The sequence below is a fragment of the Cygnus olor genome, chromosome 20 (genome assembly GCF_009769625.2).
Source record: "Cygnus olor isolate bCygOlo1 chromosome 20, bCygOlo1.pri.v2, whole genome shotgun sequence".
Taxonomy (NCBI): domain Eukaryota; kingdom Metazoa; phylum Chordata; class Aves; order Anseriformes; family Anatidae; genus Cygnus; species Cygnus olor.
Genome location: NC_049188.1, coordinates 9,409,904 through 9,422,492, shown reverse-complemented (window position 1 = coordinate 9,422,492; position 12,589 = coordinate 9,409,904). Strand labels below are relative to the sequence as shown.

The 12,589-nt window shown below is 36.3% G+C and overlaps 1 protein-coding gene across 1 annotated transcript in view; it reads left to right on the top strand.

The window, feature by feature from the left end:
• The window catches only part of BCAS3 (BCAS3 microtubule associated cell migration factor), a 357,048-nt gene that overhangs the window by 128,638 nt on the left and 215,821 nt on the right, over window positions 1-12,589 (top strand). The window contains 2 exon segments of the mRNA XM_040532922.1: window positions 998-1,136; window positions 8,346-8,390. Of these exon segments, the coding sequence (XP_040388856.1) occupies window positions 998-1,136; window positions 8,346-8,390 (184 nt within the window).

The following is a 12,589-nucleotide window of genomic DNA, read 5'->3' as shown; positions in this document are numbered from 1 at the left end:
AGAACAAAGCCAGCATTTCACAGCATTATAGGAACACAGAAAAACAAGTTAATGATCTAAACCTTTTAATTCATGGTTGCTTGTCTATTTAAAGTACTTTTGATTCTGCTATAAACAGACTGGCCCCTTTTTTGTTTAACTTCTTTCTTTGGTTTCTTCACATTTCTTTCTTTACTGTCCATGAAATTTGTAGCTAGTTTCCTTTTCTAACTGAAGAATGAAAGGTTGTGACTACAGAATGATACAGAAAGTAAGAAAGCGTATCTAAACTGGGCGTATATCCAGCACAGACCTCTTTGAAACAAGCTAAATTTAGGGTTCTTGGGATTTTTTTTGTTATGTTTTCCCCTTCTCTTTTGAATACCTATATTTTGTTTTATTCCTCTATTTTAAATGAGTATCAAGTTTGTTACTTTTGCAATACTTTCTTGATTTTTACATGATGCTTCGTATGGCTTTATTTTATGTAGTTACTCGTGGTATTTTCTTTCTTTCTTAGTTCAGCAGATTACTATTATGTGTGCCTTTATCCATAGAGACAACAAGAGCGACCTTTTCAGAACTTTCAATTACCACCACAGTATGAGGTACTTTAGGAAAATAGTTCCCTTCCAGAATATTCTTTTTTTTTTTTTTTTTTGTCAGAGAATTGGAATCCAGAGCCTGTTCTTCAAACCAAACTCTAAAACTTTTTGGTGAACAAAACTGCTGGGCAAGCAGCAGCGGCATGAATAATTTCCTTTCTGTGGAAGGGGACCTTATTCCCTGTATATAAATAAAGGTTTGCTGCTTCCATTGTCGTCATGTATTTTTTTCCTGAAATGAAGATGACTTTTTTAGATTTGCTTTGTTTACAGTGGGAGCTCATTATTTCCTTTTTTTTTTTTTTTTTTGGCAATGGCTTATTTCAGGCACTTGTTAGAATTTATAAATGAAGAAAAAAAATCCACTAATATCATTTTATTACGTCTGTATCCCATCAAGGTAAATTGAACAGCCAAGGACACTTACAATAACTTCACAAACAATAATCCTGGGAACCCTCGACTCCTGCCTCTTCCAAGTTTGACTGTGGTGTTGCCTCTTGCTCAAATCAAGCAGCCAATGACATTAGGGACCATCACCAAACGCACAGGGTAAGTGTATGTGTACAAACCCTTCTTAACCTTGTTATTTGTAGTTTATATGAAAATAATTTCCTTCTAGTTACACCTAGTTTTATTCCTTTTATTTTTTATTCTAGTGGTAACAGAATAGTTGGGGGCGGGGTACATAAGAAAAGAAAAACAGCATCAGATAAGCAAACAAAACCTGAAAACAGATCTGTAAGAATTCAGGAGTATTCTTTTGGATGGGTCATTTTCTTGCAGTCTATCATATGGGAAACGCCGTACGCTGCCATCAGAAGTTTCACACCAGGAATTGGTATGAAACATAAGCAGAGCTGTATTCAATCAGAATAAGTTATGGTTTTACTTTTTTTTGTTTGTTTGTTTGTTTATTTTGATTTCCAACCTTCTCAACCAGAGATGATTTTTGACTATCAGAAATTGAAAGACAGTAAGCCAGGCTGAGTATAAAGAGAAAACTTAATCCTGATGTTTTCTTGACCTTATTTTTCTTCTGAAGTGACCGTTCTGTACTATGAAATTGATGTGTGGACTTGCACTCCAGAGCCAGTCAGACTTTGCTACTTCTTGATGTGCCATGATAAAACACTTCAAAATGCTTGTTATGAAAGCTGTACTGAATATATACAATATATATACATTATAATTACAAAGACGATTCTGTGCGTTTCATAAACTATAGCAATTTTCAAGTTAATTCATGCTGTTGAACAGTTGATATTTTTCTCTTGCTAAATTTCAAATCTTAAGTTTTTGCAATTGATACATAAAGCTAGTAGGTGATTTTTTTTTTCTCTTCTCAGTTTTTGGTAGTTCAAATCCCTGAGTATATTCTGATATAGTCTGATTTGAAAGTCTGATTTGATTCATGCATTAATTTACAGACTGCTTTTATGTTTTTTAGAAAAATAGATCAAGTTTGTCTTGTTTGACTTTCTTGACAACTGAGAGTCCTACAAGTTAGCATTTCCCTGCATCTTGGCAAATGGGTCCTGGCACTGTCTTGTTTCAATTGTTCCTTGGTTTCTTGCTCAAACACCAGTAGTGAGGTGAATTTTACCTTGTGTTTCATGACCTGGGAAATATTTTTCAGAAGAGAGCTCATGGATATTTCCTCTCTCCCTGAGTAATTCCCGTATTCTGTGTTTGAGTGTTCAGAGCATTCTGTTAAGTCTGTTACTGTTTGTTCAGTGTTCTAAGCATGCATGATGAGGTTCTAAAGCTTACATATGTATGCACGTATGTACATGTTTATATGTCTATCTAACAATCCAGTCCTGCTCTCACTGCTGTAAACAGTAGGCTTTTAGAACCAAAGCATGAGCTGCAAACACTCAGTTGCCCAAAGGAAAGAGGCTGTCTGCAGTTCCTGAACTTCACAGATAATCGTTAATGGGACTTGGTAAAGAAATAGTACAAGGGTAATGCTGTGATTTATTTCTTCCACACATACATTTCAATTGCTTACATTTGCATTTTTTTTTCTGCTTACAGTTTAAACACAGGCAATGGAAGTGTGTTAGCAATCAGATGCAAAAGATTTCTTGAAGATTACGGTCAGAGAAGAACAGAAATGCAGACTCACAGAAACAGAATAGTAACTTAGAACTAGGTGGGATGAGACAGAAATAGAAAGCCATCTGATGGTGTGTTAGGGGAAGGCATTGTGATAGAAGTAGTGAAGGGTGATGATTTAAAAAAATAAAAGTAAAAAAACACCACTGCAGGTTTTGAGTTACTTAGTTTACAGTAGTAACTCATGTAGCTGTCTTTACAGAACTGCTTCTTTAATGCAGTGGTGATACCAGCAAACTTTACTATGACCATTGTGAATGTAATAAATCTGCATTTTCGATTTAATATTTTATTCCTATTTATCTCAAGCATATTCAGACATTGTTCACATTCCTAGTTTTCCCTGACTAAATTTTACCACTCAGAAACTGTCTGTGTCCTATTATTTTGTGTAATTTTTAAAATTAATTAAATTTAGAATACTCAGTGAGGCTTATATAAGGGGAGGAAAAAAACAGTCATGGGAAATACCCTGCTGTGTAAATAGAGTTTTTATGAATGAGGATCCTAATTTTCAGTGAAGCCTGTGTAGATGTGTAATGCTAAGCTGAGAGCTTCTTTCATTTGTTCTGCATCCAAAATATTTGATGAAAGTACACAAAATTAACATGAAAAGCTGTATTTATAAGGCAGGGATTTAAGAGGAATGCCTCGGATCCAAGAAGCCTGGCATGCCTAAAATGACCAAATTGAGACAGCAGCCTTAACTAAACCTCCAGGGGGCAAAGCGTGTGTTTAACATATTTAACATCTGCCCTCATATTTCTGGAAACACATAGCAATGTAAGTCTGTACAGTGTAATATTTAGACAGGACAGGGACCATCTGCCTCACTCTGAGAAGTGTAGGAGGCATGTATTACTGCAAATGGCAACAGACAGATGTATTTACACCTACATGGTCAGCACCTTTAAGCACTGCTCCAAGGAAACAAGGCTTCTTCTTTGGAAGCAGCTGCTTAACCCTTGCGATTGTGCAGCGATCAGAAAAGGAGACGGACTTGCAGTCGGTTGGGTTTTACAGTCACTGTTCGGATGGCCCTTAGAGCAGATTCCTTTTCTGTTGCTGCTTTGAAAGAATTAAGCAAGACTAAAAGAATATCATGTAATTACCACTTCTGGATTGTCCATTTTATTTGCTTTTAGCATCTGAAAAGCTGCTTTAATACTAGACATTTTAATTAAGTTTTGCAGTTTTTATTAACCAAAAAGTCATGTTGGGTTTGTTTTGCCAGTATCCAGACAGCAAAATATTTTTCAGGTAAAAGGAGGGATCATTGCTCTTAATATTATTTGCTCAAGCAGAGCTGCAAAGCATGTCATTTTTCTTGACAAGTGGAATGGCAGTAAATTTTTTAAAAGTGTTTGCAGTAGCCCTATGGGAATGAAAGGCCAGAATCTGGAGTCGTGTCATTGCTGTGCTGTTCATCACAGATGCTTTTTTTTCTCATGTAAACTTGTGGGTTTGGGAACATTTTCTGATCACTCATTAAACTCTCTTATTCCAAATACAATTTACATTCTCAGCACCAGACATCTCAGAGCATTACCTCCCTTCTTGCCCGTTGCCAGTGCTTCCTAGTTCCCTGCCCTCTTTTTCTTCCCTTGCTTTCCCAGTCTCTCATTGTAATTTCCCCACCTTCATGAAGCACTTCATTTTGGTCCCTATATTTTGTCATCCCATTGACTCACTTTCCTGTAGTCTGTACTGTCAGCACTTTCTGAGGAGCAGATAGGCTTTCCCAAAGGGGCTCTAGCACTAATGAGGGAGGAAGCATCTTATGTTTTAAAGATTAGGGGGTTGTAAGAAAGTAAAAGAGCTACATTTAATAAGTCTTTATAGATCTGTGCCTCAGTTTCCCTTTCAAAATTTTAATAGTAATGCTGAATTCCTTCTCAAGTCTGGTGAATGGGTTAATTCATTGCTCGTTTAACAAAGAGCTTATAGATTTGAAAGGGGAAGAACTGTATGATCCATCTCATGCTTGTCTATAAAAGGCAGTGTATTAGAATATGTTAGAAGACAGCTTTGTGCTTTGCAATAGCTTTATAAGCTTGCATTGTGTTTGTGGAATGAGTTGTAGTTTGTTTCCAGTTTGTAAGAATGGGGGGACACAGATGGACTGTAATAGAAAGGAGGGAAATAAAGATAGAATCATTGCCCAAAACGAAAAACTGTTTTAAAAGTTGTCTTCTCTGACAGCAGCATTTGTTTTAACTATCTCAAGGGGTATGATCATTATATTTGTATCATACTCATTCTCTAATTCATTATAGATCTAGTGAAATGCGAGGATGTGACCTGCATTAGTTGGGTCTACCGAAACAGAGACATCCAATGCACCTTGCAGGAAAAAGAAACAAACCTTTTTTTTTCCATCCAAAAATAGTGAGTTTTAAACATGGAATTCATCCATTCTTCATCCCATTCCCCATTTTCATACCTCATTCCACCCCCAGTAAGGAGAAGAATATGTGAAGTGGCTGATGTTGCAGCAGGGCCGAGATACTTTCATTTTACTGCTTCTCATTGCTTATATTACATGTATCATACATCACTGATACCCATTTGTTTATTTGACTAGAGCTTCATTGAGCCCAGGTTCTATACTGAGGCAAACAAAAATAAGGAGTGCAAAGTCATGACGTCATAATACATTTAAGTAGGCAACGATAACTAAAAAGTCAAGAAAATATTAAAGTAAAGCTAAAGAATTCAGTTAAATAGGTCAGCTTGCTGCATGCTGAAGCCAGACACTCTCTTTCAAGCACATTCCAGAGACATGTTTTGTGCACCCGTTTAAGCTTTTATAAAAAACGATGGTTAATAAGCACCTACTGTAATGATTCGCAATTGATACAAAATATGGCCATTTGCACTAAATATTGTTCAAATGTCAGTGTTATGGAAGGATTCTCACTTCAGATGGCAACATGATAGCAACGAGGGTCAGAGTGAGTGCACCGTATATTCAAAGCTTAAATAGTTGCAAGTTTTTATTAAACAGTATTTCAGTTTTGAATTTGATAAAACTCAATCAGAAAACAAACTAAGAAAATGCTATTGAAATTTCGAACCATGAATCATCTTCATTTAATAATTTTCCTTTAGAATTCCCCACTAGCTATGAGAACAGAGAACCTCAGTGAGTTTTTTGCTTTGGCATTGCTCTGTTACTGTCACCGAGCATAGCCATCTGGTGCTGTCTTTTCAAGGTTGGGTTATCCTGTAATTTGTACTCTCTCTCCTCCCCCCCAGCCCCTCCATTAACATACCATCCGTACTGTATGGAGGAAATACTGAAAAAAAAATGCTTAAATAAATATCATAGGAAAAAAATGGTCATTTTAAAAGAAATTGGATCTCATGAACATAAAGAAAAAGCTATATTCTGTCTTTAAAACTTACAGCTAATTATTAAGATGATACCTTAGACTTTTGAAGTGTAATTACTTTTTCTTTGTAACACAAGATTTTGAATCTATGTAAAAACAACAACAGCAACAAAACAAAAAAGAAACCAAACCAAAACCAAAGAAAACACAAGAAAACACCCTTCATGGAAGTCTGTGTATCCACCTAAGTCAATTTGTATTTAAACTAGAGGAATTTGTTGATTTGAAAATGTAATTGGGTCAACACTGCATGGTGAGCTAAATACAAAGACTGTTACCTTCTCAATTGTTCTGATGAGCTCATGGAAACATCATTTGCCTGCTTTTTGCAGACAGAGAAACTGAGGCAGGCAGAAAAAAATGACTTGCCAAACGTCCAGGATCATAATTTAGAAACTCCAAGCTCCCAGTCAGATTTGACCACTCTCCAGTGACTCTTCAAATGTACACAAGATAGGTTCTAGGTTTTAAATTGCATTGGCTATGGATTATGCAAAAATCTTCGCTTTCCATTAAATATTTAAATGGTGTAATAGTGCTGTGGTAATCTTATGTTGAGCTATTAGAATGGCCTTCAACTCAGTTAGGGACTGAATATTGACTTTATAGGACATCCTACAGTTCATACAGTACATGCAATTCATCCAGTGCATGCAATTTAATTGGCTTTTATCACTATTCATATATGATACATTGCATCCAGAAAGGCAGACAGTTCCACCAAATGAGCTCTCTCCCCTAAAGTGGTAACCAAGCATTTATTTAAATACAAACGTTTGAAAGGTAGTCTGTTACACAGAGTTTCAAAGATCTTCAAATTGGTTTTTGACCAATATTACTAATAAAAAAAGGGGAAGGAAGGAGGATAGGTTTTATCCCACACTATTCTAATTTTTATTGGATTTTTATATCTTTGGATGTAGAAGAATATATGTCTTAGTTTTCTACCTTCACCTATTTTTTTTTTCTAAGAGGATTCTGCATTCATTGATGTTGCTCTCGTGGCAAATTTAGTTTCTAGAATTATTATTTATTTTTTTTCGTGCTGGTGTACTTTTAATTGTGTAGGCTTATGGCTTTATGTATCTCTCAATGACAGACCTTCTCTGTTTAGTTGATTGCCTGAAAATACTTTACTTGTTTCAACTAGCCAGAATTTATCCCTGAGTCAGAGCATGAAAAGAAAAATGACACATTGGCATTTACAAAATCAATTATTCAGTAATTTTGTGGATAACGTTACATCCCAAATGAGAATCAAAGAAGCCGTGAGCATGTGAGTAGCTCTAAATTTACCTCCTGCTCCTGCTTTTCAGATTTTATGCAAATGTCACTATGGCTATGGCCTGTCGTGTAAACAAGGGAAAATTCCATTCAAAATGCACTAAAATTAATGGGGTGTGATACCACTCTAAGAACTATACAGTGTGCAAAATACATGAACAACAACCGAAAAAATAGTGTAGATAAATTAGTGAGTGGCCAAAATTGTTAAGGTCTAAATCAGGTGATTTCTAACATCAAATACATTTGAAGTAAGTTAGGGTTCTCTTTCCTGCATTCCATGCAAGCTTATAAATGGGGGAACAAGATTTTGTGTTGTACAGTTGCTGAAGATTTTTAATTTAATAGTGTATTTCTATCCTAGGAAAAGGGCTGGGGAACTTCCATAAGAGAAAGAGTGCCTTGTACCTGTAGTCTTTTTTGCTTAGGACACACTTCTTTTCAGTAAATTTGTAAAAATGTCCCACACAGACCTTCAGTGGTTCATGGGGAACACCCACAAGGTTGTTTGTCTTGACGCTAATTTACTTTCTTTGTCTATTAATTATGACTTTAATGTCTGTTTAAGGCTCTTGACTGCATTTGCCTCAGATTTGTCTGCAGGTTTCAGGAAGGAGAACTAATAAACTGTGTCTAACTTGAATTATAACATCAAAACCTGTTTGCACCTGATGCATTACGTTTGTCACAGCAGTCGTGCATGGAGAGCCTACCCTGTGAGCTCGTGCTTCTGTGGGTGGTTGCGTTGTCAGTGGGACCGTTCACGTGGGCACTTGTTCCCTTTGTGAGTGTCAGCATGCTGGTTACATGAGAGGTCTACATCTCTTCCAGGGCATCATGAACGGTTATAAAAATTCTTTTGTTTACCTTCTGCATAAATCTTAATAGCATGATGTACAGTGTACTTGTTGGTAATTGAGTTTTCATCTAATTTCTGTGCATTTTTCCCCTTTACGTGAAGACCTTACCTGTTTGGAGCAGGATGTTTTTCCATAAAAGCTCCATGGTGAGTTCCCAGTTCAATCCCAGCATGTCTATAATTCATTTGCTGTACTCACTAAAAATAACTCTGTGTTTAGACTTTTTAATTTGGGATATATATTTTTTTTTTTCCAATTTGTTTACTGCATGGCTGATTCATAGGTGGAAGCACTGCATAATTTCACTTTTAAACTGTGGATGCGTATTCACCATCAAGCATCGTCAAACAAATGCATTCACCTTTACTTTTCGTCTCGTCTTTATTTTTTCTTTCTTTAACCTTTGAGGGAGCATTTAATTTTTAAGTAGCAAAGAAGCTGAAAAAATAAATATTTTCCCAGCAGGCAAAAGTGATTGCAATATCTTTCCAAAGCAGGTCTCTTTTTTCTGTATAGCTTCCCTTGTTATAGTAGCACTAAGTTGCTTGCAGACAGCAAACATCGATGATGACCTCCCGAGCCAGATTAGCAATGAGTGGACAGTAGAGTATTGCAGTAAGAGAGATGAAGCAAGTAAAGTGGGCACTATGAAAATAAAATACAAAAATGCTTATCACACCTGAGGAAAAAAACAAAACACAGATCCTTTAAAATACGGATATTTAAAATAATGAAAGGTGTTGGTTTAAATGTGTAAAATTGCAGCATATTATAAAAGACAAAAGAAGAACAACTCTTGAGTTGCATACAACGCTACATAACCTCCAGTCACCTTTTCATAATGAGGTGAGGGTTAGGTGGTTGAAGCAGCAAGAATGGAAGAAGTTTGAAGGTCCTAAGGCTTCCTTAGAAAATTTAGAAACTTAAGCAGGAGGCTTTTTTTTTTTTCTTGTTTGTTCTTCATTTTAGCAAAGGGTACTTATCAGCTCTCTCTGTCAGTCTTTGCTAGAATATTTGTTTGTGGCTCTTGATTCTACTAACGGTAGTTTGTTCCTCTTGTATCACCCCCTTATGTCGCTGTCAAAATACTGTTTTCAGCAGAAAGAACTTCGTAAGAGCTTCATTAGGATGCAGAGTTCTTAGAGAATGGCAGAGGACAGCTAATGAAGGATATGTAAGCTATACCAAATACCAGAAAAGCAAAGGTACTAAACATGACACTTTTAAAGGAAAGCTGCCATTTCCTTACTCCTGGAGAATCACTTTTACATGAATATTACGTGGGAAGGAGCTAATAGCACAGTATGGTGTCTGGTTAGTGAAGCAGTCTTCCTAAGAACCATTTCTAAATGTAGTTTATGATGCATCTAAGTTTTTTTGTCTGATGCGGATCTAAGAACTGAAAAGGCTCTGGAAGAAGAGTTTTGAATGTGGATTGTCCTAGCAAATGGTTGTACTGGTTGTTGCCTTCATAAAGCAGGCTCCCGGAGTTTCAGCAAAGCCAGGCAGAGACGCTTGTCAACCAGAAATGATTTTAGATGGAAGCAAGATTAAAAGGCCTAGATTAAAGAGGGGAATATATGAAATAGACTCAAAAATCATTGCCTGTCTTTCACAAGACTGTTTTGTGGTTTGTTTAATGCCGGTGCTAGCTCACAAATATGGTCTTTACTAGCCTACAGAGAAATTAGGATAAAAAACACACTTTGGGTGGGGGAAGAAACCATGTTGTTTCCATTAAAGTCTTAATGAGTCCTAAATTATGTAAACAAAATGAATGGAGATTTGACAGCTTACTGCCTGGTGAATAAAGGAGCCTACCATTTCTTTCTTGCTTTCTCTTGTTTTATTCATGCTTTGACAACTGGAAACATGTCTTTCTTTTCTTGTTTTAGGCACAATGATAAATTAATTAAAATGTATTTTGAGACAGATAGGTTTTTTACAGAAATTTTTTAATTGCAAATTTCATGCAATATTTTTCTCTGATACTTTCGTGGCAGCTTACATAGTCAAGATAAAACTTCCACCTTCCCAAACTGGATGTTTCCATTTCAGTGTGTTTAGCTGTGGATTAATTGTGTAGTGACTTACAGATATGTGCCTTTGTTTTTAGGAATCTGACATTTTTGAAGCCTATTTATTGGTAAATAAAACCAAATAGAGGCTGCAGAGAACAAGAATCATCCTATTTTATAGATAATATTTCAATTTGTAAATAATTTTCTTAATATCATGTATGTGCAATTTATTTATTTTTTTAAACTCATGTCACTTATTTGTGGTGTGTGAAATTAAAGAAAATTAAAAGCCAGCAGTATTTTGAGGGACATACAGCTCTTTGAGGAACACTCCATAGCTGTATTGTGTAGCCTTTGATTTTTCAGTAGTTGCCTACGGTTTTCAAAATGTTTTAATATTATTAATTCTTATTCTTTCTTCCATAAAGTGGAAAAATAATAATAAATGAAAACTGGTTAAGATATTATCATTAGTTAAAATTTTTATAAAGACATAGCATATTTTCAGAAGCTGTAGCAGAGTTTAGGATTAGTTACAAAAGCCAAGGAGTGGTAGCACTGAATTGTTCCAGCAGCTCTTAATCTTTTCTTGTTGCATTGTCAGTATGAAAGAACTTGAATGCTACTGCTGCAAATTTTCATTTTCTTAAAGAGATGACAAAATGATGTCTTAATTTTCTTCAGTTTGTTGCCATCACTTTTTATGCTATTTCAGTAGAAAATGCTTACGTATGTTTTTCACTGGACACGTATGCATCCATACCTCAGTGTTCCTGTATTTAAAATGGGAATAATCCTCCAAAATGAAGTTAATTAGTATCAGCAACACAGATTTCCCCAAATATCTTGGTATTTAGCTGGAGTTTGAGATAAATTTGACTTTAATTTGGCAAAAGGTTTTTTATTGCTCTTGTACTGCAGCTCATCTGTTGGGTCTCTCTCATACGTAAGGCGCTGCCCAGCCCACGAGCACCACGTTGTGTTGAGGCTGGAGGGGGATTGGTGTGGTGGGGCAGGGGGGCACGTGTGGTTTCCTTCCCTCTTCTCCTCCACACGCTGATTTATTCATCCTTCCTGCAGCAGAGCTCACTGTGAAATTGAAGGAACCCCAAACTGAAGGAAGCCCAAGCGTGTATTGCAGTTCTTTGGTCCTTTGCCATGCCAGGGCTTCTTGCAGAGGAGCTGCAGGGAGCAGCAAGAGCTTTCTGGAACCCAGGCCTGGGCCTGCCTGAGAGCCTCCATCTCTGCTTTTATGGGCAAGATCTGCTCAGGTGATAGAGGAAAAAACGTCATTCTGCCCCCCCCCCCCCCACCCCCCCCAAGTGAGATAAGCAGAAAAGGTTCTTTTTCACAGATACACACTGGGACAGTTTGCCCTTTCTGTGTTATTTTTGGTTTGGGGATTTTTTTTTTAACCACCTGCTATAGGTTTCTGCACTGATAAAATTGGGATAAAAATACTGTGGTGTCTTGGTGAATTCTTGCTGTAGCTACACAGTTGGATAGACCCAGACAGGAAGAAGTCTACTTGACATTTCATCCTCCATATGCCTTATAGTGCCGTTGTTTCTCAAGGTGCAAGGTTGAAATTAAGAGAGTGAACGTTTTGGTCATGTTAGCTTCATCTTTTTTGTTTGGTAGTGTTGATTCCCAACAACCTGCACTTCTTCCTGCATCATAACCACTTTTAGTAAAAAATATGTCATGATATTCTGAAAGTTAGCAATTGTGAAGATTCCTTTAAATTAACCATTTTTAAAAGTGAGGCGAAATGTAACTTAATTTCAGTTCTTGGAATAATTTATGAAGTGCTGACAGGCTGAGAGCAAGTAAAGAGCAGGAGTTCATAGCAGGAACAAGTCATTCACCACCTACCTTCAACATTATTGTTTGGTTATCATTTATAAGGCTGAGAAGGTGTTTGCATCTACATAATAATGAGGATTTATAGTTTCCAAGTTGTTAAAATATCATAATGACATGAAAATAGATTTTTCTAATGGCATTACTATTACTGAACGTAACTTGGCTTTTGAGATCCACTGAAAGAAAGAAAACTGAGTTGGAATGTATTGATGAAAACTCAGGGATTAAAGTTAGATGGTGGTAAAATGAAAGATTCTTTACTTGCAATAGTTTTCAGTGTAGAGTTGTTGACATCTCTGCACTCTTTTCAGAAATATGTAGAAACCAATATGATGCACTGGTAGGTCTTGGTTTTTGTTTTTAGCAGGACTAAGTTTAACCACATGAGTAATCAATCGTGTTTTACAAGGTCTGCTCTTTCTGTCTACAAAACATCATTCTTGAATGGAAAATGTTTT